We start from the raw sequence: 23,933 nt of genomic DNA, 5'->3' as shown, positions 1-23,933 counted from the left end.
GGCGGGGCTCCCGAGCCCGGGGCTGGCGGGGGTGCCCGGGAAGGACTGGCTCCTTGGGACCCAGCTATCACTGAATTTGCGCTCGACCCCCGCCCCGCGGCTCCCCGTGTGGAGCCAGTGCGCTTCGGGCACCCGCTCTTGGGGGGGGGGATGGGCACCGTGGGGGGTCTGGACGGCCGGGAACTTTGCGAGGGGAGGCAGTCATTCATGGTGTCGGGTGAGCCGTGTGATTCTCGCCGCGGCATGGAGCGGAACCCGGCGGCTTACCCGCCTGACAATGCGCTTCCGGGGACGCTGTGCGCCGCGGAGAGGAGCTGCTTGCTAAGAGGATGTGCCCGCGGCGCCCAGGGCGTGTGTCGCGCGTACACAGGGGCTCCCTGCCGGCTGTGTCTGTGTGGATCTCTGACTGTGGGCCGTGTGTGCGGGAGAGTGTGTCTGAATGGAGGGTGTACCCAAGTCCTGTGACACCCACTGTATGTGTCTGGTCTCGCCGTGCCAGCCTCCCGCCCTCCGAGGAACCCCTACCATGCCGCCCTCCCTCTGGATCGAAGGTGCCCGAAGCCCCCGGGGTCTCCAGCATCGCCCCTTTCCTGCACTCCAGCAGGCCCCTCTCGGCGGCCAGGGCTGCTTGGTAGGGAGCAGACCTTGAGTCCGTTCACCCAGCTTACTCTTCCGCCCCCTGCTTCCGCAGGGCCGGTGAAGGAGTGCGAAGAGGACCAGTTCCGGTGCCGGAACGAGCGCTGCATCCCCTCCGTGTGGAGATGCGACGAGGACGACGACTGCTCGGACAACAGCGATGAGGACGACTGCCGTGAGTGGCCAGCCAGGGCGCCCGGACCGGGGGAGGGAGGGAACAGTGGGGGGCGCCAGGCTCTGCGCGCACGTGTCTGCAGCCACGGGGCCCCCTGCGCGGGCCTCACTGCCGGGAAACCACCCAGGCGCCGCCTCCTTCGGGGCCGGGTCGCTCTTAGGGACCGGGCGGCAGCTGGGTGGCCGAGGTGTTCTAGTGGGCCTGGGGGCGGAGCCCGGGGCGGTGTGCCCTGGGAGGAGGGCGCGCTACGCCCGGGCGGCCGGGCCAGAATTGTGGGCGGGGACGCGGCAGTCCCTTCACGGTTCTAGCTTCCAGCGATCCGGTCCTTTCGTACTCCCGCCTCGGCGCCTCCGGACGCGCGCGTGTTTCGAAGTTCCACGAAGCTCAGGCCCACACTGCGCTCCTTTTCCTGCTCGGTTTTTGTGAATGAATGGGTTCCCCGAGGCCCCTGATTGGCTGGACGAGGACCACCCCATAGGCCCCCGTGGCCGGAGAGTCCAATCGTGAAGCGGACGGGTGTGTAATATCCCGGCGCCCCGGGCGCAGGGGCCCTGCCCCGGCCCCGCCCAGGCCACACCCCCGCGCACATCCTCCGGATGGTAGGTGCCAGCGGGGCGGCGGCCCCGCCACCCTCTGCTTTTCTGCCAAGTCACTGTGAAGACGTTTTTGAGCTACCCGGGTTATCCGACCACGCTCTCCTGCTAGCCCGGCCCGGGTATGAGTCACGGGGCACACCAGGAAGGAGGGTACCAGGAGGAAGGGTTTGTTTCCTGGAACAGGCTCCAGAAGCCTGAGGCCATGCGTGAATCCCTGGAGTGTGCAGGTGGCCGGCTGCCTTTGCCGAGCGGTGGTGTTTGCACATCCCCAGCACTACTGATTTTGAAGTTTCTTTTCAGGGTGCGCGGGGCTTCGAGTGTCTGTGGGACCAAAAGCCAGTTAGCAGACACTCTAGAGAACATGCCAGCCCCACCAGCCAGGTTAGGGTCTTAGGTCTTAGGGAGGAAGGTGACATGGACAGACCCACACACACAGTGCGCAGGAAGGGTAGAAGGACACTTGGGCAGGCGCCCTCTCTGTTGGGTCCTTGAGTTTTTTGACTGTTATTTGCCAGTCAGCAAATACTGTTCACTCTCAGACCTAACCCAGAGTTGGCTCTGTCACTTGAGCACATCATTTTCTCCTTCCTCAGTTTCCTCACCTGACCACTTGGGCTAATCATTTCTGTCCTGGCAACCTCACAGGACTGTTCTGAGGACCAGTTCTAGAAATGATATTGAGAGTAATGACTAACATGTGCTGACTACGAACTGTGTGCTAAGCACTGCGGCAAGTGTTTATTTTTATAAACTCTTTTAATCTTCACAACAGTGCTATTTTACAGACCAAAAAACTGAGGCATTGGGAGGTTGTTATTTGCTTTACAGCTACTGAGTTGCTAAGTAGGAGCTTGAGCTTAAGCATCTGACTCCAGAGTTCTTAGCCTAATCATGACCCTGACTGTTTCCCAATGCTATTGAGGTTATGAAAATGGCTGTGCCTGGGTAAAATATCACAGTGAGTCTCAACACTGGGAGTTCTCCCGTGGTCCCCTTAGAGTGGGAGTGCTGAGGATGAGGCAAGGAAACAGAAACTTTCCATTTCTGAGTTGATTATACCTTTTCTCCCTGGATGTTTATAACAACAGTCTTGTGAGGGTGGTTGTGAGGAGCAGAAGCTTTTCTTGTCATCCTAGTTTATAGTTAAGGACTCTGGCTCAGAGAAGTTGGGCGATTTGCCCAAGGTCACACAGCTCAGTATGACAGAATTTGATCAGGATCTCTGCCTATCTCCTAGCTCAGGAGCACTGTTTGCTGCAGTGGCGTGTGGTATGGAAGGACCCAGAAGTGTGATCTAGGAGCAGGAAAGCTGTATTCTAAATATTGGGCCTGTCCTTTTTCATCTCCATGTGAGGCTTTGGGCAAGGTGAAGGAGTGAAGTAAGCTGATGGTTGGGTGACCCCAGCTGGTACCAGGAAAGCTCTGATGGCTGATCTGGGCTCCTGCTTCGGTTTTGAGATGGACGGGGTAGAGACATAGGCACAGGGTTACTGAACAGAAGCAAATGATGTCAAGGGCTTAGAGTGGGTGGTTGGTTGCTGATAGAACCAAGTATCAGTTGCACATGGCTTGACTTTTCTGAGCTTTTCTCATCCGCCAAGCAGGGGTAGCTGTCCCTCCATCGCTGGTTACATATGTAGAAAGTCTTCACACAGGGCGAGGAGGAGGGAGTGGATGAGTGTCCCACCTCTGTGGTCTTTAGAAATGGACTTCTAGTAGCCACAAAGGGAAACTGAAGAAACAGGGTGGAGCTTTAGGTAGCTGTGTTGGGGCCAGGTGCTCAAAAATTGGCTTACCCTACCCCTTCCTTCCGCATCTGAGGGGTTTCTGGTCTACCTGCCCGGGCTGAATTTCTTTTGACTATTCTCCCGTCAAGACTGTTGGCTTCTCCCTGAGCAGCCTCCCCATCTTACATCTGACCACCTCCTTTGGCACTCCCCCCGGCCAGAGGGCCTGAGCTGCCTGCCTCCGTACTTCTCTGGGCCTGCAAAAGGGGGACTGGAATTTGTAAATAAAGTCTATGTGAGGCAAAATGAGTTCAAGCTCCCAGAGGGGCCAGAATGCAGCCCCTGAATACCAAGAGTCTGATGGAGGCTGGAGAGAGGGAGCTTTTGTGTTGAGGAGGCCGAGGAAAGCTTCCTGGAGGAGACAGCTGAGCTGGGCCTTGAGTTATGGTAACTAATACCCTTCGTTCAGGGCTTTTAAAACAGGTGGCATGGTCCCTATATGATAGAGGACCCTGATACTCAGGTGAAGTGACTGCTCCTAAGTCACACAGCTCCTGACAGTTGGAGCTGGAATTCAAGCTAAGGTCTTCTAAGTCTTGATCCTCACCCAGCTGGGTGGAGGTTGGCCCTTTGGAGACACAGAGCTGGCAGGATGGGGATGGGAAAAGCTCATAGGGCTTCAGTTCCCAGCTCAAAGAACCTTCAAAGTGGAGGAAGGGGCTGGAAGCCAGAGAGCCAGGCCCAAGGAAGCCCAGGGGCAGCCCAGTGGGGGGACGTAGGGTGGGATTCCTGGCTGTGGACCTGTGTCACGTAGGCCGTTTGGCTTCTTGGCCCAGTTTCCTGTTGCTCTCTAGTATCTAGGGGCAGAGGCGTGGATTCTGGTCTCTGGCTGGGCCTTTACTCCCCAGAGTAACACCACCACCACCAGCAAATTTACTGAGCACATGCTTGGACCAGGCATTGTGCTAGGATTTTACATGCATCACCTCGTGTTCCTCTGTTTCATAAAATGAGGCAACCCTGTGAAGTACCTGAATTATTCCCATTTTATAAGGGCACAGAGGGGTTAAGTTACCAGCCAAAGGGTATATGATTTTTAAGTGAAATTGCTGGGCTGTGAATGCAAGTGCTCGACTGTAAAACTTGTACCGTCTTAAGTACTGGCTGGTGGCCTCAGGCAAGTCCTCACCAGGCCTTCAAAGGTGCTCTGCCCCTCACTTTCCCCCAGCTCTGGGAAGAATTCTGTGCTTCTCTTTGTGGCAAGACTGGGTAGACAGGTAACCAGTTTGTGCTCTTATACCTCTACCTTGTTCAGTCTTCATTTGGCTCCCTTACCCTCCCAGCCCCCGTCACCCCTCCATCCTGGATTTGGTGAAGAGGGGCTGCAGCAGCGAGGTCTCCCACGGCTGAGAGTTCATTAGCGGGCAAGGCCAGGCAGCAGGAGTGCCAAGGCCTGCTGGGATGCAGCCTTGTGAATAATTAAAGCTCAGCCACAGCTCCTGGCTGGTGCTGTCACCTGCATCTGGCCTTCAGTGTGTGGTCTGGACTCACACCCCTGACACCAGGCCCTACTTTATGTCCTTTTTTGGATGAAGTCATTGGACAGACAGCGTTGCTCTTCTCTGAACCTTAGTTTCCTCATCTGACCAGGCAGCTCCACCGTTCAGAGTCCTCTTGGGGCTCCTGAGTACCCAGAGGATAAAGTTGGCTTATTAGACTCCTGCATTTGGCCCTCTGTGACCAGCTCCTGTTGCCGACTCCCCTTCAGTCTCTTCCTTCCTCTTCCTGTGAGCCTGTGACACCTTCCTACAGCCTCACCTTCCTACTGCTTGAGGATCAAATGAGATGGCATGACTGGTAAGCAGTCATGCTCAATGATTGGCAATGGGTATATGACTGTACTTGGCAGGAGGAGTTTCAGTGAGGTCTGTAGGTACCTGATTACAGAGGGCCTCTGCAGGCCAGTCTGAATGCTCCTGCTTCCCTTGTCCCCATCTGCTTAGCCTTGTGGGAATCCTGTCGCTGGTGTTTGCTCAGCCGGTGGGTTGTCCAACCATGGTGGATGTGGCCCCAAGGCCACCCAGCTACAAGATGAACCTGGAAGTGGCAGAAAGCTGCCCAGGAAAGGTCTAACAGAAGAAATGAATCAAACAAGCCTGGTTTGTCTCACTGGTTGGTCTCAGTGAATGAGTAACTAGCCCGGGGCCCTAGGAGGGGCAGGGGATGGCTTCCCTTGGGCTGTGTGCTTGTCCTAAAGGCCTGTTTCTGTCCTGTCTGGCCTATATCCCCCATGGCTCTGCTCAGCAGGCCCCAAGCTTCCCTTTCTTCTAGGCCCCGGTCTATGCCTAACTAGCCCGGGGCCCTAGGAGGGGCAGGGGATGGCTTCCCTTGGGCTGTGTGCTTGTCCTGAAGGCCTGTTTCTGTCCTGTCTGGCCTATATCCCCCATGGCTCTGCTCAGCAGGCCCCAAGCTTCCCTTTCTTCTAGGCCCCGGTCTATGCCTTTTGAGATTGGTCCCAACAGGCCTTGGGAGTGTTTGCCGAAGTCTCTACCTTGGGCCTTCCTGGGTCCCCTTCTTTGAGCTTCTTGGGTTTCTTAGGCCTACTAGGGGTTTGGAATGCAGCTGGCCTCAGGATGGGTTGGCTTCCTCCTCCCTAATTGTTTGCAGGCAGCTGACTTGACAGCTTTCCCTCCTTAGGGACATGTTAGCAGGTGCAGCCAGGGAGACGTCCCCAGGGAGAGAGTGAGCGGAGTGAGAGCTCACAGGGCCGGTGGAGCGGGTGCCCCCTGGAGGAATGTAACCAAGTGGATGCTGTTCTAACACCAGGGTTAGTAGTCATACCCCCAGGCACATGCTGCCCCAGGAACCCAGTCCTGGGGCCTGTGGGAAGGTGTGGGGCTATATCCTGGGCGCTGTGGAACCAGGCCCTGGGGCCCTAGCTGTAAGTGGCACTGGTAGCAACTGTCCTAAAAACACCCATACATCCAGATTACCCAGTCTCTGGAGGCCTGGCAGAGATGTCACCCCCGCCAGGATGCCTTTCCTGACCTCTGCCCTCTAGCCCTCCAGCCCCTGGGCTCCCACAACATGTCCTTGTTCTTCCCTCAGTCTCAGACCTTTCTCCACACTGTGTGCTCTGCCAGCCTTGTGCTGGCCACTAGGGATTCCAGAATAATAGTTCCCTTGAGGAAATTACCAATAACAGATATCGGCTGCTTACTCCAAGCCTGGGACCATGTTGGGCGATTTGCATTCTTTAGCTTTGCCACTCACAACCCTGTGAGGGCCATTTTCTTACTATTCCCATTTTAAAGATGATAAAACTGAGGCTCAGAGGAGAAGAAACTTGGCCAATGTCATGACTCTTAAAGTGGTAGAGCCAGGATTTGTCCCAGGTCTGTCTGGTCTGGAGCCCAGACTCTTCCTCCAGCGGTTGCTCTTGAGCTCTTTCCATTCTGGTGGAGTCAGAGAGTGTGGAGGAAGTGGCCTCAGTGCCAGCAGTGCCTCTGTAGGCTATGGGTTTCTGGCCTGGGGAGTGGGACTGGAGAAGGACCCTCTTCTCTGGAGATCCCAGAGCACCCCAACATAAGGCTCCCCTTTTCCATACTTGCCTGGGTATGACCCTCTGCAATTTCCAAAGGCTTCTCTTGGCCATTGCTCGTGAGATGGTGTTTACTCTTCCAACTGTACAGAAGGGGAACCGAGGGCGTGCCGATATGTGGCTGATGTAGGTGACCTCAGGGAGTGTCAGCCCCAGTGTCATTCCCATTTACTGTCAATAGTCACACAGAGCCTAGCTGCCTCCTTGCACCCAGGTTTCTCAACATCCACCCTGTAAACCCGGGAGCTTTTCTAGTCCCAGGCTTCAAAAGGTAAAACCAAGGCCCCGGTGGCCAGAAATTGGCTCCAGGTGTCAGCAGAGATCCATTCTAATGTCCTCAATTCCTGAGTAGGACTGGAATCAGAACAGTATGTGCTCCTACCTCCCACCGCTGCTACCCCCATCTGCCACCCCCACCCTCTCTGTTCCCTGCTGCATTGGGAAACAAGGTGTTCTCAGGCTGGGGGGCAGACACAGGCCTCTTACAGCACAGAAGAGCTTTGGGCTCCAATGGTGGGGGACTGTGAGCACACCACTGCCTCTGGCTGGGCCCTGCCTGCTTGCCCCTGGATTGCTGGGAAGATAATTAACGTTAATATTAATAAGAGTTAATGAGCAGGCTCACTGTTGGGGGCTTTCTCATGCAAGACCTCTTTCAGCCAGTGCCTTGAAGTATCATGACTGCCTTTCATAGAGGAAAGAGCCTAGGCTACCAGAGCTGATGTCACTTGCCCCAGGCTTCACAGTTGGTCAGTGGCAGGACTGGACCACGCCTGTCTGGCTGCAGAGTCTAATGCAGGTGAAAGGAAGAGATACGCATCCACACATCCCAGTCACAACAGTACACATAGCACAAGGGCTCTGCTGTGGCTTCACTTCCTTTCCAGGCACCCTGGGTGTCCCTCTCTGCCATCCCCTATCAGGGGTGTGCCAGCTCCCTCCTGAGCAGCCTCTACCTCTAGAGTGCTGTCAAGCATCAGCTGGGCCCCCAGGTGGTGGTTTTAATGACCAGACCCACTCACCCTGGCTCTGCTCATAAGCTGCCATATGTCACAGACCCCAGGAATAGCCTTACAGCCCCTCAGGAGGGGCCGAGGCTTTCAGGAGAAGCCTACTTAGTCCCAACTGTGAGCTCCTCACCCGCTGTGTCCCATCTGACCTCTGTGTCTCTTGTGGGGCCCAGCCCAGGTGCCCAAAAGCTGGGAGAGCCAGGCCTGTTAGCTGTAGGGGTACGGAGCCTGCTGTCCTATCAGGCCTCTTGGAATATGTTGGGGTGACTGGCAGAGGCACCCAGCGAGCCCTGGGGTTGGGAGGGAGATCCACAGAGTTCCCATGACCCCTCACTGCCTCTACACACCTGCCCCATAGCATGTGGTACATGGCAGGACAGATAGCCCAAAGCCTCTGTTTGGGGACAGCCAGGCTGGTAGTCCATGGGAGTGGGCATGTGGCCACTGTCCTTCCCTGGTCACTAGCCTTGAGGTGCTACAAGGGACTGTATCACAGCTGCTCTGGAGACTACTTCGGTTCCAGCCCCCCCAGCCTATCAAAACCACAGTATGGCCTTTTCCAGTTGTGCCAAACAGAAACACGCCTAAGAGGCAGGCGGTGCAGGAATTATTACCCTATTTTCCTGATGGGGAGATTGAGGCTTGGGAGGCACAGGACTTGCCCAGTTATTGGTAGCGCTGGGAGGCAGGCAGTGCAGGAATTAATATTACTCCCATTTTCTTGACAAGGAAATTGAGGCTTGGTGGGGGAGGGGGCACGGGACTTGCCCAGTTATTGGTAGTGCTTGAGCTAAAACTCACTTCAGTTGATTTTTGTTTTTCCAATGGAAGTAACTTTTTCTGATTATATGAAAGTAATTTCATACTTAATAAAAAGCACAGACAATAAGGAAAAGCAAAAAGAGGAAGGCAGCATTCACCCTTGGTAGTACATTACGTAAGCAGCATATCCTTCCAGAGGTTTCTTTGTGCATGTGAGCTTATGTATTAAGTGTGCATGAACTTATGTATTTTTTTAAAAACAAAAATGAGGTCATGTTATGCCAGTTGTTTTCTCCCCATATCATACTTGGCTTTCCGTGTCAGTAACAGTAGATTCATATCATTGTTTTAAAAGGCTACATAGTATTCCATTGTGTGAATCTTCCATAATTTCATGACATGTCCTATTGGTAGATACGTGTTTAGTTGCTTCTTTTTTTTTTTATTCACAATGCTGGGAGGAGCATGCTTGTACTACATCTTTGCACATTTGTCTGATTCTTTCCTTAAGATAAATTCTTAGGAAAGGAATTGCTAAGTGTGTACATTTTCATCACTGCCACCTTGCTCTGTAGAGAGGAAGCTTTTTCCCATCTCATAGCAACACCCCTACATGCCCACATGGTTCCCCTTTCCAGCGAGGTGGGCAGCCTGAAGGACCTGCCTCTTCCCTCAGCACAGGCTTACCTTGTACTGGTCCCATGGAACAAAGTAGCCATATCCAAGCCACACAGAGAAAAGCAAGGAGAAAGGACAACTGTGTTCTGGTACCAAGGACTTCTCACCCCCACCGATAAAAATAGGAGAACAAAACTTTCTTCGTTCTTCTCAAGATATTGGTAGAATCCATCTCCTCCATAGCATTATAATAATTGTTCTGTCTCTGCTCCTAATTTGCTGTGTGACCCTGGGGGAGTAGCTCCCCCTCTCTGAACGTCATTCCCCCTTCATTCATTGGTCTTGGCTTCACGTGCACTGCCACCAGCCACTTGAAGCAGACTTCTTTTGCCTGGAGCTGGGCTTAGGGCTGGAGCTGGCCAGTCCTGGCCTGGGGGTGGGGACCTGTGGCCTTGGAGTTCCTTACTGCCTTGCGAAGGTTGGGGGGAGTGTAGCTGGCTTGGTGGGCTATGTTCTGAGCAGATAGAGGGCAGCTGGAGTTTTTAGGGTATACTTCCAAAACTCAGCCCTGAGGCCCAGGTCGCTTGGGCCACTTTCCCTCTGCCTTCTTCCTGGGCTCATGATTGGGTTGGATATAGTGCAGTGATGAGGAAAAATGGAGTCATGCCCATTAGCCCCAAGAACCATTCTAAAACCAGAATAATGAGCCCACATATGGAGGTGTGCAAGCTAATGTAGAGCGTTTTGCCCAGAGCCTGGCCCTAAAAATGAGCATTCTTCTTCCCATTTCTGAGCCTGCGATTCCCGCACAGGGAATGGCCGAGCAGAAGGAACCATTAGCAGCTCTCCTCCTCCACCAAGGACACAATAAGAGGGCAGCTGCTGAAATAGCAGCAGGAGAGATTTAGGTCAACTGGCCAATTGGGAGGCCTTGGCTGCCTGGGAGAACAGCAGCTTCTCGGGTTGGGAGGGACTGTAGGAATCAGCTCATCCCACTCCCACCTGCATAGGGGGCCTCAGGGTGGCCGCCTCCTGGGTGGCCCAGGGGAGTTGGTGAACCAGCTGGGCCTGGCATGGTTAGTTATCCACAAGGGACCTTGGTTCACCAATGGGTTCGGGTAACCACCAGAGACTTGGCAGCCGATGAGAGGCAGGAAGGCCCATCAGGTCCAGGGTAAGCTGCCTGACTGAATAGCTGGAGGCCAAGGGTGGGCCTTCCTGGTGGCCTGAATCCACGGACATTCGAGCCAGCACTCCTCCCCTTCTTCCCTCCCTTACTTCCTGGACCCTGAGCTGCCATCTGCTGCCCCATTGCCCTCAGAGCCCATTCTCAGCCATGGGCATGTGTGTGCTTGGGGTGTGTGCTGGAGAGGACGGGGTATGTACCAGGAGGGAGCTGACTGGACTGTTCTGGAACATGGAAGTTATGGGGTCAAAGTGATGCTCTTCCTCCCACGTCCACCTCTTCCTCCCACACCTGCCAAGGTGTCCCAAACCAAGCCAGAGCCCCCATTAGGCTGTTGTGGTGGGGAATTATTTGTAGCTGGATAGGCACCAGCAATCTCTGCTCCCAGCCAGCACCCTTGCCATGGCAGCCTCTCCTCCCCAGGCCATGGCTTGCAGCATGCTATTTGGCACCCACCCAGAGGGCTGAGGTTGTTATCAACAGCCAGGGCCTGAGCATCAGGCCCACCTCTGCTCCTACCTTGCCGAATGGCCATTTGGCAGATCTTTGCCCCCTCTTGGGGTCTCCGCTCATGGGGAATGGGGCATTTCCAGGCCCCTGTCAGCCCTAGTTCTCTAGGATTCCTCTGTTTTCCCCTGAGAGCTAGGGCTTTCACAGTAGCTGCAGCCTGCCATGGACTGGCCCCAGTGTGGGGGTTCCCGGGAGCTGCCCCCTGTTCCCTGAAGTCCAGGAGGCCCAGGGCTGGAGGCAGGGGATGGGGCTGTGACATCCAACCCCACAGGGCCCCTAGGCGTCCTGCCCCAACCCCTCACGAGGTGATGTGGCATAAACCTTAAATATAAAGCTGGAACCAACCGTTTATTAGCAGAGCCTACGTCTGCTTGGGAGTTCTTCCACTGTTTATTTTTTTGCTGAGCTCTGACTAAGCTGATTTTTAATACCTATGAGCCAGCCAGAGCAGACTTTATATTGGCTGCTTATGTGACGCTCTTTTGTCCTCTGCCTGTCACTACTGCCTGCTTCAGGGTAGGGGCCAAGTGGTACAGGGGCCAGTGTCAGCCAGACCTAGGTTCCAACTGCAGCCCTTCCTTCTACTTCCTGCTTGGGATGCCCAGGCAAGGCCCTTGAACCTGAACCCCAGACTCCCACTCTGTACAACGTGGGTAATAAATAATTCCTGGTCTATTTAAGGTATCAGAAACCTTATCAGCCTTCAGTGTGCAAGTCTCAGGGATCCAGTTGGTTCTTCCTACACCACTGAACTGGGCCAAACCAGGGCAGAGCCGTCCACCAGCCTGTGCGGTTTGAGCCCCTGCGCTCTTTGCCACCTCCTCTCCCCAGATGCCTTACCCTCCATCTCTCTAGTGAGGTCTCTCCTTTGGGGATGGAGGCTTTGTCACTGTTGGTTAACTGAACTACGTTGCTATTTGCCCCCCAAGCTCTCAGTCCCAGCCCCAGGAACCAGGTAGCATCACCTTGTCACCGACTTACTGTGTGTCCTGGTAAGTCCCTGCCCCACCCTGGGGCTCGGTCTCCTCACCTGTATTTGGAGAGTTAGGATTGGGTCAGTGGTTTGAATCAATTTGGGCAGCTTTTGAAATTCAGCCTCGTTCCTTTTCCAGGCCCGGCTCCAAACCTCTGGTTGGTGCGCAGCCCATTGGGAGCTGTAGAGGTGAAAATCGCTGGCCCCCTACCTCACGGTGAGAGGCTCCACCGTGAAATAAGTACTGCAGGGCCTCTAGCAGGCTGCCTGGGGTCAAGTCCACACCTCACCACTTCTAGCTGTGGGACCCTGGGCAAGTTACTTTACCAGCACCTGCCTCATCTGTAAAATGAAGCCATCAATATCTACCCTTCAGGGTGTTTGCAGGATTGATCATGAATTAATTTATGAAAAACACTAAGAGCAGCACCCAGCACGTGATCAGTGCTCAATTCAAGGTTGTCTACGCTTATTTACCTCCTTCTCTGAACCTCCATCTCATCTCTCCTTTAGGAATTCCCTCCCATGCTGGGATATTGCCCTGCTGGGGGGTATGGGAGGAGCCAGAGAGCCCCCAGAAAGGCTCCTTTGTCCCCCTTTCTCCCCTGTGGCCCCAGGCCATAACTTACTGGCCCAGTTTAATTAGGGAAAGTCCTTCCAGTAACCTCATTAGGAAATGAGTCCAGAGCCTCAGGGACCTCCAGAAAGGGTGGGGTGCAAGAGGAGGGTGCATTGTGTCTGGCCCTGCCTGGCCCTTGGCCCTGTGCCCTAAATATGCCCAGGAGTAAGGGCACTTGATTCTTTAGAGGGCAGGACACAAACCTGTGACATGGAGCATGGGCAGCCAGGGCCGAAGGGGCTACTTGCCTACAACCTCTGCTCTCTGCTGTGGCCTGACCCCCAAGATGGGGGTGCGGAAGGTTGAGGGAGGAGGCTACTGTGGTCCTGCTCTACTACCCCTGGTGCCCACTCTACCCAGCCTGGCACAGAGCAGGCGCACTGAACGTGTGTTGAGTGAAGGAATGAGCTGTGGCTCTTGGGGCTGGGGCAGCATCCTCATTTGGCCAAAGCAGCCTCCCTACCCATATTCCAATGCAGGAATTCCCTCAGCAGCCCAGGTGGGGTGGGAGTGGGGGTGTCCAACACCTCCAGGGACAGGGAGCTCAGTAACTGACCAGGCATCTCCTTCTGTCCCTGACAGCTCTTCCTGTTAGAAGTCTGTTCTGTCAATCCCAAATCTGTTTCCTACAGCACTCCTGCCCTTATCTGATCTAGCTCTGTTTTGGGGGCCTCTGCTTACAGAGACTGCCCCCCATCTTCACCCCAAGCCTGCCCAGTGTCCCTTCCCATCTATGATGGCTGACTTGCAGTGTGGGCCCAGGTAAGGCTCATCCTCCTTGGGGCCACTGCTTTTGTGACTCCCCCAGCTTGGGGCCTGGCGGGGAGCACATTCTCAGGCTCTGTAAATGTTGGCTGCCTCCTGTAACCATGACTTACCTCTCAGGGCTTTGAGAATTGGAAGGAGAGGACAGAGGTGCCATGCCTGGAGGTAAAGGTGACATCTTTACAGACAGCCTGGTTCCCTTGGTAGCAGGACAGCAGTGCCCAGATCCTGCAGTGACCTGTGGCATAGCATACAGGCATTGGGGGCTGCAGCTGGACCTTTTCTGCCTACTCCGGCCAGTCTATAGCACAAGCATTGTCTGGGGCTTGGTCAGGAACCTTAGTCATCACAACCCATCTCTTTCTTTCACTGAGCCCTCACCTCGAATGGTCCCCAAATTCTTCCTCCCCCTGCCTACCTGCCAGTCTGGCCCTATCCCCACCCCACTGCCACGGCCTTCCCAGACCACCGCAGTGGCACTTACCTAGTCTCTGTTCTCTCCCTCCATTTCGTTCTCCACTCTGCAGCCGAGTGCTCTTGAAGATGCAGAGCTATGTCCCTCCCTCACTCATCTATAGTGATGCCCCACCTCTCACAGGATCAAGTCTTCTGAACTGACATTCAGAGCCCTTTCGGGCCTAACATACACCTGTCACCTCTCAACCTTAAGTCTCACCATCCACTGCCCCCAAACCCCATGCTCCATGCTCTGGCCACACCATGAAGGAGAAGCTGTACACTCTTTCACGTGCAGTTCCCTTGGCCTGGAAGGCCCTACCTTTCCTTTCCAATCCCACTGTCACTATTTCCAGCCAGCCCTGCCCCCCCCGGTGGGTCAGCACCTCCTCTGGGCTCCCCCATCCCTGTTTTCCTCTATCTCCGTCCTTGTCACTCTATACTGTGATGGCCTGATTAAGAGTCTGTGGTTCACAATGCAGACTACGAGCCTCAAGAGGGCATTGACAGGGGGACCTGGTCAGGGCCTGCCCTGGAGAGTGGAGGGAGGGGCTGCAGGGTGTCCCTGAGCTTTGCATGTGCCCAGTGCCCTCCTGGCCTGTGTGTCTCCAGCTCCTCTTGCTGCCAGTGTCTGGGCATGGTGTTTCTGTGAATCACAGGGAAGTGGCTGGTGTGGACTGGAGTCTTTGAGTCCTAGCTCCTGAGGGTTTGCTGGCCCCCTGACTCAATGTGTGACCTTTTCTGAACCTCAGCTTCCTCCGCTGTGAAGAGGGTGGAGGTCCCAGGACCCCTCCCTGTTACCTTGCTCACATCTGTGCTGTGGCTAGGGTCAGACATGGCCCCGCAGGACCCTGAGACTGCAGCTGTAGGTGTCACCTTTACCTCCAGGCACGGCACCTCTGTCCTCACCTTCCACTTCTCAAAGCCCTGGGAGGTAAGTCATGGTTACAGGAGGCAGCCAACATTTACAGAGCCTGAGAATGTGCTCCCCGCCAGGCCCCATGCTGGGGGAGTCACAAATGCAGTGGCCCCAAGGAGGATGAGCCTTACCCGGCCCCACACCACAAGTTAGCCATCACATAGGCTTCCTCTCCACCCGGCCCCTGGAGCCCTGGGCCAAGCTTCATGAGGGTGGGGGTGAGCAGGGGCTTTGCTCTCTTTTGGTCTCTTTTCAGTAAAAATGCTCACCCCACGTGTGCCGAGTGCTTTGGCGTTGCCAAGTGCTTACACACACAAACAACTTGTCCTGGTCTGCTCAGAACTATCCTGGTTTTAAAACCAAAAGTCCACGTCTCAAGAACCCCTTCAGTCCCAGGCAGATTGGGACACTTGACCAGTTACTCTACCCACACCCTGAAACCCTGGCCTCCCCAGGTCTGTAGTGGGCCTGCTGCATTACTTGTGGACTGCTACCCACTGGGCACAGCTCACTTAAAGAGAAAGCTGAGTTCTTCCCCACGTTTTGGGAGAATTCGAGGGAGAAATAGAGACTCTTGGGAGGTCTGGAAGAGCAAGGGCTGGGAGCCCTGGCCACTGTTACAGATTCTGTGTCTCACACAGCTATGTGACTACCCTCTCTGGGCCTCAGTTTCCCTATCTGTCATACCTACCTCACATAAATATGGTGAGATTATAGCATTGATGGGAATGCCTTGTGTTCCTGCTGCCGTTTATACTCTTCAGGGCTTTTTTTGGTCTGTGCATGTCCCGTTCTAGCCTCACAACTCCCAAGAGGAGGGTAGCACTGAGATCTTCATTCCCATGTTAATAGGAAGCAGCTGGGGACACTGACCATCTGCCTTGTACAAGGCTGTACAGTCGACAGAGCCCTTTCCACATGTTGCCTCCAGGCTCATGGTAGCCATTGGGAGATGGGGCCAGCAGGAATTACTACACCCGTTGTACAGATGGGGACACTGAGCCACAGTCCCTTAGGATCTGACGCCTTAATGGGGGGGGAGAAGGGAAGACAAATGTGGCCATGCTGTGGCCGTGGTGTGTGGTGGTTACAAGTGGGGTCACTGGCTGGCTGGTCCTCTTCCCCGCCTCATGCCCACTCTGTTGATGTCTTCATCAGGAGGAAAAGATGGAGACAGATGGAAGGGAGGGGAGAGACACAGAAGAGGGGCGAGAGAGACCCAGGTGGGGTGGGGAGAGCACTGGGGAGGCAGGGGGAGGGGCGGGGTCCGAGCTGCACTGCTACTTCCTCTTGTGGTTCTCACAGTCTGTCTGCACCGATTCCTGACAGATGGAGGGAAGGGGAGAGCTGGTGCCAAGAGGCTGTCACCGCAGGCGGGCAGAGCTGGGGGAGGGTGCTTTGTGGCCAGGGTTTGTGTGGGGAGGGGAAGCAGCTGGCGGTCTGGCTGCTGGGCCTCCTTGGAGCCTGCTCCCCAGGAGCTGATGGTGGGGGGGTGGTGTATGGATGCTCGTGGGCAAAGAGTGAGCCTGCCCCCTGCCTGGGACTGGCCATGCCTTTGCCCTTGGCCAGGCAAAGACAGCTACCCTCTCCCCCCACCCTGCTGCCAGCAGGGCTCTGCTACCAAGGACACCTCCTGTCCACTCTTCACTGCATGTTGGGGGCAGGCAGAGGCTATGGGGGCTGGTGCTGATCTGTGGTCAAGGTGGACCAGGGTAGGGAGAACCTGGGAACGGGGAGAACCTCAGGATCATGGAGGGCATTGGGGGCTCAGAGCAGAGTGTGGTCCTGGCTTCATGTCTGCCAGGCTGGTCCTCAGCCCCTCATTGAGCTGCGCTGGATGTTCCCAAGCTCCTTTTTATGGGAAAGGGCCTCTTGTATTTCCTCTAGGCTCTGCCACATTTACAGGGGCTGGGCAGGCCTGACCTGGGGTTAGGGCATCTCTGGCATTTCTCATCTTCTTAGAGTGTGGCTTTTTCTGGGCAGAATTGGTTCTTACTCTGTCTTTCCCAACCCCCCATTCCAGCACAGAGGAGGGGCACAGTGAATGCCTGTTGAATGAATGAATGGATCCCTTGCTTGAACATCTCTGGGGATGGAGACCTCACTCCTTTATAAGGAAGTTCTTTCTAAGGTTTCTAGAGAGAAAGTTCTTTCTGGTTCTGTCCTGAGAGGCCCCGTGGGTCCCAGGCCTGTCTTGGGGGCGACACAGAGCCCCCAGCTGATCCTGCTGCCTCAGAACAGCCCTGTGGAGATGAGACACCGCCGTGCCTGCCCAGCTCTGCAGGGGCTCCTGACAGGCTGGGTCTCACTGCACTATTCTCTGGGTCGTCAGTAATCATAGCTGTCATATATGCAGCCCTCACTCTGTGCCGGGCAGTATCTCCTTCAATCCTTACATCAGACCCATAAGGCAGGTATGGTTTTTAATCCCCCCTTTCACAGAGGAGAAAAATGAGGTAGAAGGTAATGAGCGACTTCCTCGAGGTCATATGGCTAGTAAATGTCTGAGTCAGGAAGGCGGGGGGTGAGATGGGGTGGGCCAGGAAGGCCTCCTGGAGCAGGGGATTGTGGCATGGCTTGGCAGGAGGGGCTGGGCTGAGGAGGGGTCCTCAGGGCTTTTCTGGAAGTAGAATCTGCCTCTGTCTCCTCCCTTCTCCCCACACTGTTCCCAGGCAAATCCTTTGCACCAAGACTCCAACTGGGAAGTCCCTTGGGTGAGATATGGGGACTTGGGGCCCAGAGCCCCTCCTGTCCCCTGGAAGCCAGGATGTGGGTGTACTCCTGGGTGGAGCCTAAGTCCCTTAAACTGACAGGACAGGTCACTGACCTGTTCAGTGATCCAAGATGTGTGCAGAGTGACAGCTGGGGGCTCCCATCTTCTCTTGTGAGGTGTTGAGGTAGATGGGTGTACTCCTGGGTGGAGCCTAAGTCCCTTAAACTGACAGGACAGGTCACTGACCTGTTCAGTGATCCGAGATGTGTGCAGAGTGACAGCTGGGGGCTCCCATCTTCTCTTGTGAGGTGTTGAGGTAGATGGGTGGAAGCTGGGCCTCCTTCCCGCTGCTGTTTAACATCAGTTCTGGTCAGACACGTCCTCCCCATTAATATTAATAGTGGGCAGTCGTTAGTGATAAATGACTGTGTGCCTGCCCCTGCCAGGGCTGGACTGGGTGCCCTGAGGAAAGGCGAGAGGAGTAGGAGTATCAATCCTGAGAGCAGGGGGTGAACTTCCCACTGCATTTGTCTCTTCCTCAGAGCCTGACACAGGCCGGGCACATGGGGGCAGTTTAGTAAAGTCTTAGTGGTTGAAAAATAGCAACCTGGGCCTCTGATGGATGCCCACTGCCCAAGGGCACACTTCTCCCTTCCTCTTTCATTCACAGATCATTCCACGGCCTGGCCTTTCCCCTCACCTTGGCTCTTGGGATCCTTCAAGGGGCTCTTGCTAGTAAGTATAGTGTGATCCCCTACAACCTGGGCCTCTGATGGATGCCCACTGCCCAAGGGCACACTTCTCCCTTCCTCTTTCATTCACAGATCATTCCACGGCCTGGCCTTTCTCCTCACCTTGGCTCTTGGGATCCTTCAAGGGGCTCTTGCTAGTAAGTATAGTGTGATCCCCTCATCCCCGCCTGCTGTGTGGTGGGGCCACCCAAGTGTGTGACCCACTCCCCCAAGGTCACACAGCACATGAGTTGGGCAAATCATCTCCCCTCTCAGTGCCCTGGTTTCCTCATCTGCACAGTGGGGTTATGGTAGTTTCTGCCTCAAAGGACTGTTGGTTGGGAGGACTGGAGATGATGAGCACAGAGCACAGTAATCACTCAGTGCAGTGCGCCCTTATGCTTACTAGGGGTGGGAGTTAAGCTCTCGGATCTTGGATCTCACATTTGTTCTCTGTGTATGACCTCATGAATCCTTTAACAGCCCTGTGAGGATTTGTCCTGTTCCTTTGCATAGATGGTGAGGCACAGAGATGTGAGGAGACTCACCCGAGATCACACAGCATGTGAGTGGCAGCAGCAGGATTCAAACCCTGGTCTGTCACACTCCGAGGCCCGTGTGTTAGCCACAGTGCCAGGCAAAGGCTTAGTCTGAAAGATTCTTTGGAATCGGAGTTGCAGAGGCTCCTGGCTTTCTGTGCTAATCTCCTGCAAGCTTCCAGCCCCCAGATCCCAAATCCCTCCTAATCCTGGGAAAGAGGAAGCCCCCAGTCACGTCTGTCAGCATCTCTGAGAGCCCTCCCTGGGCCTCTCACCTCCCACATGAGCAGGGAAGTGGCAGGCAAGGTCCTGGGCGTCGAGGATGGGGGATTTCCCTACTCCGGTTGAGATCTGTCACAACACTAATGTTAATTAAGCTGTGTTAATTCAGCCCTCTGCTTACGCAGAGCTCCAGACAGCAAATTACTCATAAGTGAGGCAGTACATTTATTGCTGCATTTTCCCAAACACTCAGCAGCAAAGACCTCACCCAGGGGAAGGCAGACAAAAGGCCTGGAAGGTGAGCAGTGTTCGGGCTCCTGCCAGCCTGAGTCTTCGGGACCCTCGTGGCCCTGAAAATGGGCTGGGGCTCCCCAGGAGACCCGGCTGAGGATGGACTCTGGTCCACTTGGAGCAGACTGCCTGGAGACGTAGTGAGCTCCCCGTCCCTGGAGGCATGTAAGCCCAGGGAGAGGGCAGAGCGCATTGCAGGCCCTCTGCACGGGCCTCAGCTCTCCACCTCATCCCTTCTCTCACAGCAGACTGTCTGGTAACTCTGTGCATCCTCTTCTCTTCACTTCCCTCCCACAGCACCTTGAAGTGTGCTCTGCACATAGCAGCGTTCAGTAAAGGCACATTTGGATCTGGATGTGCAGCTCCACCTCTTGCCCACCTCTGTGTCAGTAAACACCTTTTCACCGCAGTGCAATCTGACAGGAGAACCAGTGGCCTCTGCGGGGGCTGAGCTCCCTGTCTCCTGAGGTGTGCAAGCAGGGCCAGATGACACTTCCAGGAGTGCTGGGAAGGGGATCTTTCCCTGTCCTGAGTTGCTGGGGACTCTTGGAACCAGGATTAGGCCTACATTCTGGGCAGGTGGTCCTTGACCCCAGCCTCCCTTGTTAGGCTAGGTATCCACCCACCAGGTGAGGGGCGAAGACTCTCCTGGGTATAGTGGGAACCCCTCCCCCTAGGTCTTGCTTCCCTCCTTGGCCTCAGACTGGGCCATGCCTGGGGCATTTGGAACAAACCCAGGCTTTGGGTACTGAGAATTTTTTTTTTTAATTAATTAGAGCATTAAATGGTAGCCCTTTGGGAGAATCCCACCATCTGGCTGTCACGGGAGAGAAAGGAAAATCTATGCATATTTGTCTGCAGTGTGTGAGTGAGTGTCCTGTGAAGCCACCCGTGCATGTGGGGGTATGTGGTCTGTGTACTGCAGTGTGCGCACAGCATGCCATGTGTGTCTGACTGTGTTCAGTATGTGGTGCACATCTGAGTGTGCCTCTCTGTGTGCATGCGCCTGAGTGTCTGCACTTCTGTCTGAGCCCACGTCTGTGTGTGTGGTCCGTGCCCAGGCCTGGCTTTCTGGTGCCTTGGGTCAGAGCGGGACTGGGCCTCCTGACCCCTCTTGGCTGAGGTGTGGTTCCATATGGGCTGTGCAGAAGGTGGGACAGGAGTCAGTTTGGCAAGTGCACAGCTGGCCTTTGGGGAGTGGGCAGGGCAGGCATCCTTGTCCCTTTTTTGACAGATGGGGAAACCCAGGCCTGCCCAGGCTCTTTCTGCACCAGTGGGCCATTGCCTGACCAGTACTTTGTGCCTTTGGCATCTCTTATGCTCTTGGATGTTCATGGTGGCCCGCAGAGGTTCCTGAGACGGTACCACCCCTATTTCTCAGGATTGCTCAGGTGCAAGGTCAGGATTCCCACTGCAGATCCTGTGTTCTTCCCATATTACGGAGGCAGCAGCTGGGGAACACTGGGCCCAATGGCCCACTGACTTGCCGTGTGACCAGGCCCATTCTGTCCCTCTCTGGACCTCACAAGGTGGTTGTAAGAACTAAATGAGGAGGTGTATGCAAAGGGCTTCGTAAACTTTGAGGTAAGGTGAGGTGGACTGATAAGGGCCTGGCAAGGAGGTGGCCATCACATTATGATCACGGTCAGGGCTGAGGCCCGAGTTCATGTGTCCTAGGGTTTCTTGAGGAGCAGGCCAGGAGGTGGGGCCCAGGACAGAGGCTGGTGCCCAACCCAGCCTTGCAGACTGTGAACCTTTTGCCAGAACCATCTGCTTGGTTGCTAGTACTGTCCTCCAGCACCAGCCCCCCACATATGGCTTGTGATGATGAAAAGGCCTCAGAGAGCAGTAGGACCCACCCCCTCATCCAATAGTTTGTGACATTGTAGCCCAGAGAAGGCTAGTGGCTTGTTCAAGGCCACACAGTAGCCCTCAGGGTGGAGCCAGGACCTGAGCTCAGGCCTCTTGGTCCTTGGCTTCTGTTCTCCTTGGTACCATACCACTGTCTTTGGAAAAGTAGAAGGGGGTCACAAGAGGTGGTTCATATACCTGGGGAGAAGGATGTCGGGGTGCCACCCAACAGGAGAGAATTTGGAATGGACTGAAGCCCCAGGTCATTATGCATGATGAAGGATTTTAAAACAATGTTTTAACAGTTATCATTTTTACTATCTACACAGAATGCTGGAGAATAAATATGGTTTGTATCTTGGGCTGTAGATTCTGTCTAGAGAGAAAAGACCCATCCTCAAGATTGCTTCATGTGTTCACTCAGTACATACTCCCTAAGCATCCCCCTGGTGCCTGCTTGTGCAGACCTTGTCCTGCCTCCAAGGAGCTGCTTGTCTGGTGGAGAAAGATAGTTGGGTGACAGCAACACAGGGTCATGAGGCTGTGGGCCAGAGGAGGTCTCAGATCCCACCTGGAGTCAGGGAAGACTTTCCAATAGAATGAAGGAGCGGGGTAGGGGGTGGGGGCTTCACTCCCAGCTCCCAAAGATGAGGAAGATGTGCCCATTGGACACCCTGGCCTCCCAGCAATCTAGGTCTCACATGGGCTCGACCTTGGGCAGGCTCACCATTCATCCAGAAATGAGTGGTGGCTGGGCTCCTTCCACCTTCCCTCCCCTCCCCATGCTACTGTCCCTGGGCTCTGGCCCGTGCACTTGGGTGGAGAGGCCATCCTAGAGGATGCTTGTTCTCTGTGGGGCTTAGGAGAGACTGGTGTGGGGACAGGGAAGGTGGTGGCTGGTCCTCCTTGAGACAGCCACTCTCTGCCTGTGCATCTAGGTGGGGGCCAGTCTTGGCTTTGCCCCGCTTGGTTATAATCACTGTGGGATTAGTTGAGGAATCTGCTTCTAAAACAGCCTACCCTTAAGCCTAGCTAATTGCCTGGTGATGATTCCACCCACCTCAACCTTTCTCTCCAAGGAACATCCCTTCTACTTTATAGATGGAGAAAATAACTCAGAGAAGAACCAGGTGGCCCAGAACGACAGAGGCCAGGCCTCCTGATGCTCTTTAAAAATTGTAACAAAATCTTAAGGGCCTACTATGTACAAAGCCTGGGAGAGGAGGTGCTGTCACAGTTGCTGAGAAAAGTGAGGAGGAACTTCTGTCACTGAATATTCTCTAGGTGCCAGGCCGTGTTGGGCACTGATATATGTTACTTGATAACTCAATACCCTGCAAGTCAGGATTTACCATTACATGTTTAGATGAGGAAAATACAGGCTCAGAGAGGTGAAGTAACCTGCCTGAGATCACACAGTTAATAAGGACAAAAATCAGGATTTGAGCCCTGGGTTCCTTAACTTCTCCTGGTGAGTCCTCTAGGATGGCCTCTCCTCCACCCAACTGCACTGGCTGGAGCCCAGGGATGGTAGCATGGGGAGGGGAGGGAAGATGGAAGGAGCCCAGCCAACCACTCATTTCTGCATGAATGGTGAGCCCGCCCAAGGGCGAGCCCATGGTGGGAGGAGGGCCACAGCAGGCAGCAGACTAGAATCTTCCAAGCCTCTGTGCTAGGAAGAAATGTTCACTTGAATAAAAGACCAAGGTGAGTGGAATTGTCTTAGGGCAGTAGGCAGTGTTCATAGGGCAGGCTGTTTCAGAACTGGCTTCCCATCCATCCAAGCTATAGTGAGTCCTGTCTTATTGGGGGAGCCATGCTAGCTCAGGACTCCCAGGTTGATGGGCACTCCTGTAAAAGGGGCTCTGAGAAGTGGTGGGGGTGGCTGAAGTTTGGGCCAGGATGCGAGTGGGAAGTGAGGGTTTGCTAGACACTCGGCCCCACTCCTTCCCTCTGCTCGCCTCCCATAGCCATGTCTGTCTCCTGCACAGCTCTGTCTGGGGGCACTGAGCTGTGGCCCATGGCCATTAACTCTGCTCATGCTGCTTGCCCTATGGCTGGCCTCAGATGGGTGGGTGGCCTCGGCCAGAGCCCTGAGTCCCAGCTCTCCCAGGACCAACACCTTGAAACATGGCCACCTTCTGAAGGTCTAACTTAACTGCAGGGCTTGCCAGCACCCGGCAGGGTACATGACTTACAGTAGCCCTCCTAGTTGATTCTTTTGGCTTCTAGCAGCAGGGACCTGAGACTTTCCAGTTAGGACTTGAGTCAGCAGAAGCTTGACCCTCCCAGGTCTCTCTCAGAATATGGGACTAAGGGTGAGCACTGGGTAAGGGGACCTCCAGCAGCCCCTGCACCAAGTTCTCCCTAAAGTGAGCCTGGGGACCCCCTCTGCCCTGAGCATTTGCCAAGCGGTCCAGTGGCTGCGCGTGGGCCTGCCTTTCCTCCCCCACTTTGGCATAGCTGTCTCCCAGGAAACAGGGAATTTTCCCTCATTCCCATCATTAGGGTGCCAGGGCAAACAAACAACCTAATCCAGATGAGCCCTGCGCCACAATCACACTCTCTTTTAGGGTTTTCTCTTTATTTCTAGCAATTTTGAGAAGCCTGAAGTAATTGGTATTCCACACAGGTTAATAGAACTGCTGTCTCTTCGGTATTATGCCTTAATTTCTTTTATCGCATTGCAAGTTGGAATTAATCGCCCCTCTCCTTCCCTTTTCCCACCGAAACCTATCACCAGCCTGTCTGCTGGTTAAAGTCATCTTGTGGCAGCTCTTGGCTCCTTTCCACTTCCCTGGGAATCTTTCTGACTAGAGCCAAGAACAAGGAGGGGTGAAAAATCCATTTGTACAAAGTGGGGATCTCCTGTTGAGAACTTATTTCCCTTTCTGTTCAAAAGGAAGGAACGTGTCCAGCCTCCAGCCAGCACAGCTGACTGAGCCCCCCGTCGCTGAGAGCATTCAAGAGGGCGGAATGGCCATATGTCAGCGGTGGGAACAGGATTCGTGCACTGGTGGGGGGAGGGGGTAA

General features: G+C 54.8%; 1 protein-coding gene across 1 annotated transcript in view; it reads left to right on the top strand.

Annotated features, from left to right (window-relative positions):
* The first annotated feature begins 150 nt into the window (after positions 1 to 150).
* The window catches only part of LRP8 (low density lipoprotein receptor-related protein 8, apolipoprotein e receptor), an 82,573-nt gene continuing 58,790 nt past the window's right edge, over positions 151 to 23,933 (top strand). The window contains exons 1-3 of the mRNA XM_008587174.1: positions 151 to 388; positions 500 to 631; positions 692 to 811. Coding sequence (XP_008585396.1) covers positions 151 to 388; positions 500 to 631; positions 692 to 811 — 490 coding nt within the window. The remainder of the gene's footprint in view (positions 389 to 499; positions 632 to 691; positions 812 to 23,933) is intronic.

The sequence above is a fragment of the Galeopterus variegatus genome, unplaced genomic scaffold, assembly GCF_000696425.1.
Source record: "Galeopterus variegatus unplaced genomic scaffold, G_variegatus-3.0.2 Scaffold4266, whole genome shotgun sequence".
Taxonomy (NCBI): Eukaryota; Metazoa; Chordata; class Mammalia; order Dermoptera; family Cynocephalidae; genus Galeopterus; species Galeopterus variegatus.
Note: the sequence above shows the minus strand (reverse complement) of the source record. Positions and strands in the feature narration are given on the sequence as shown.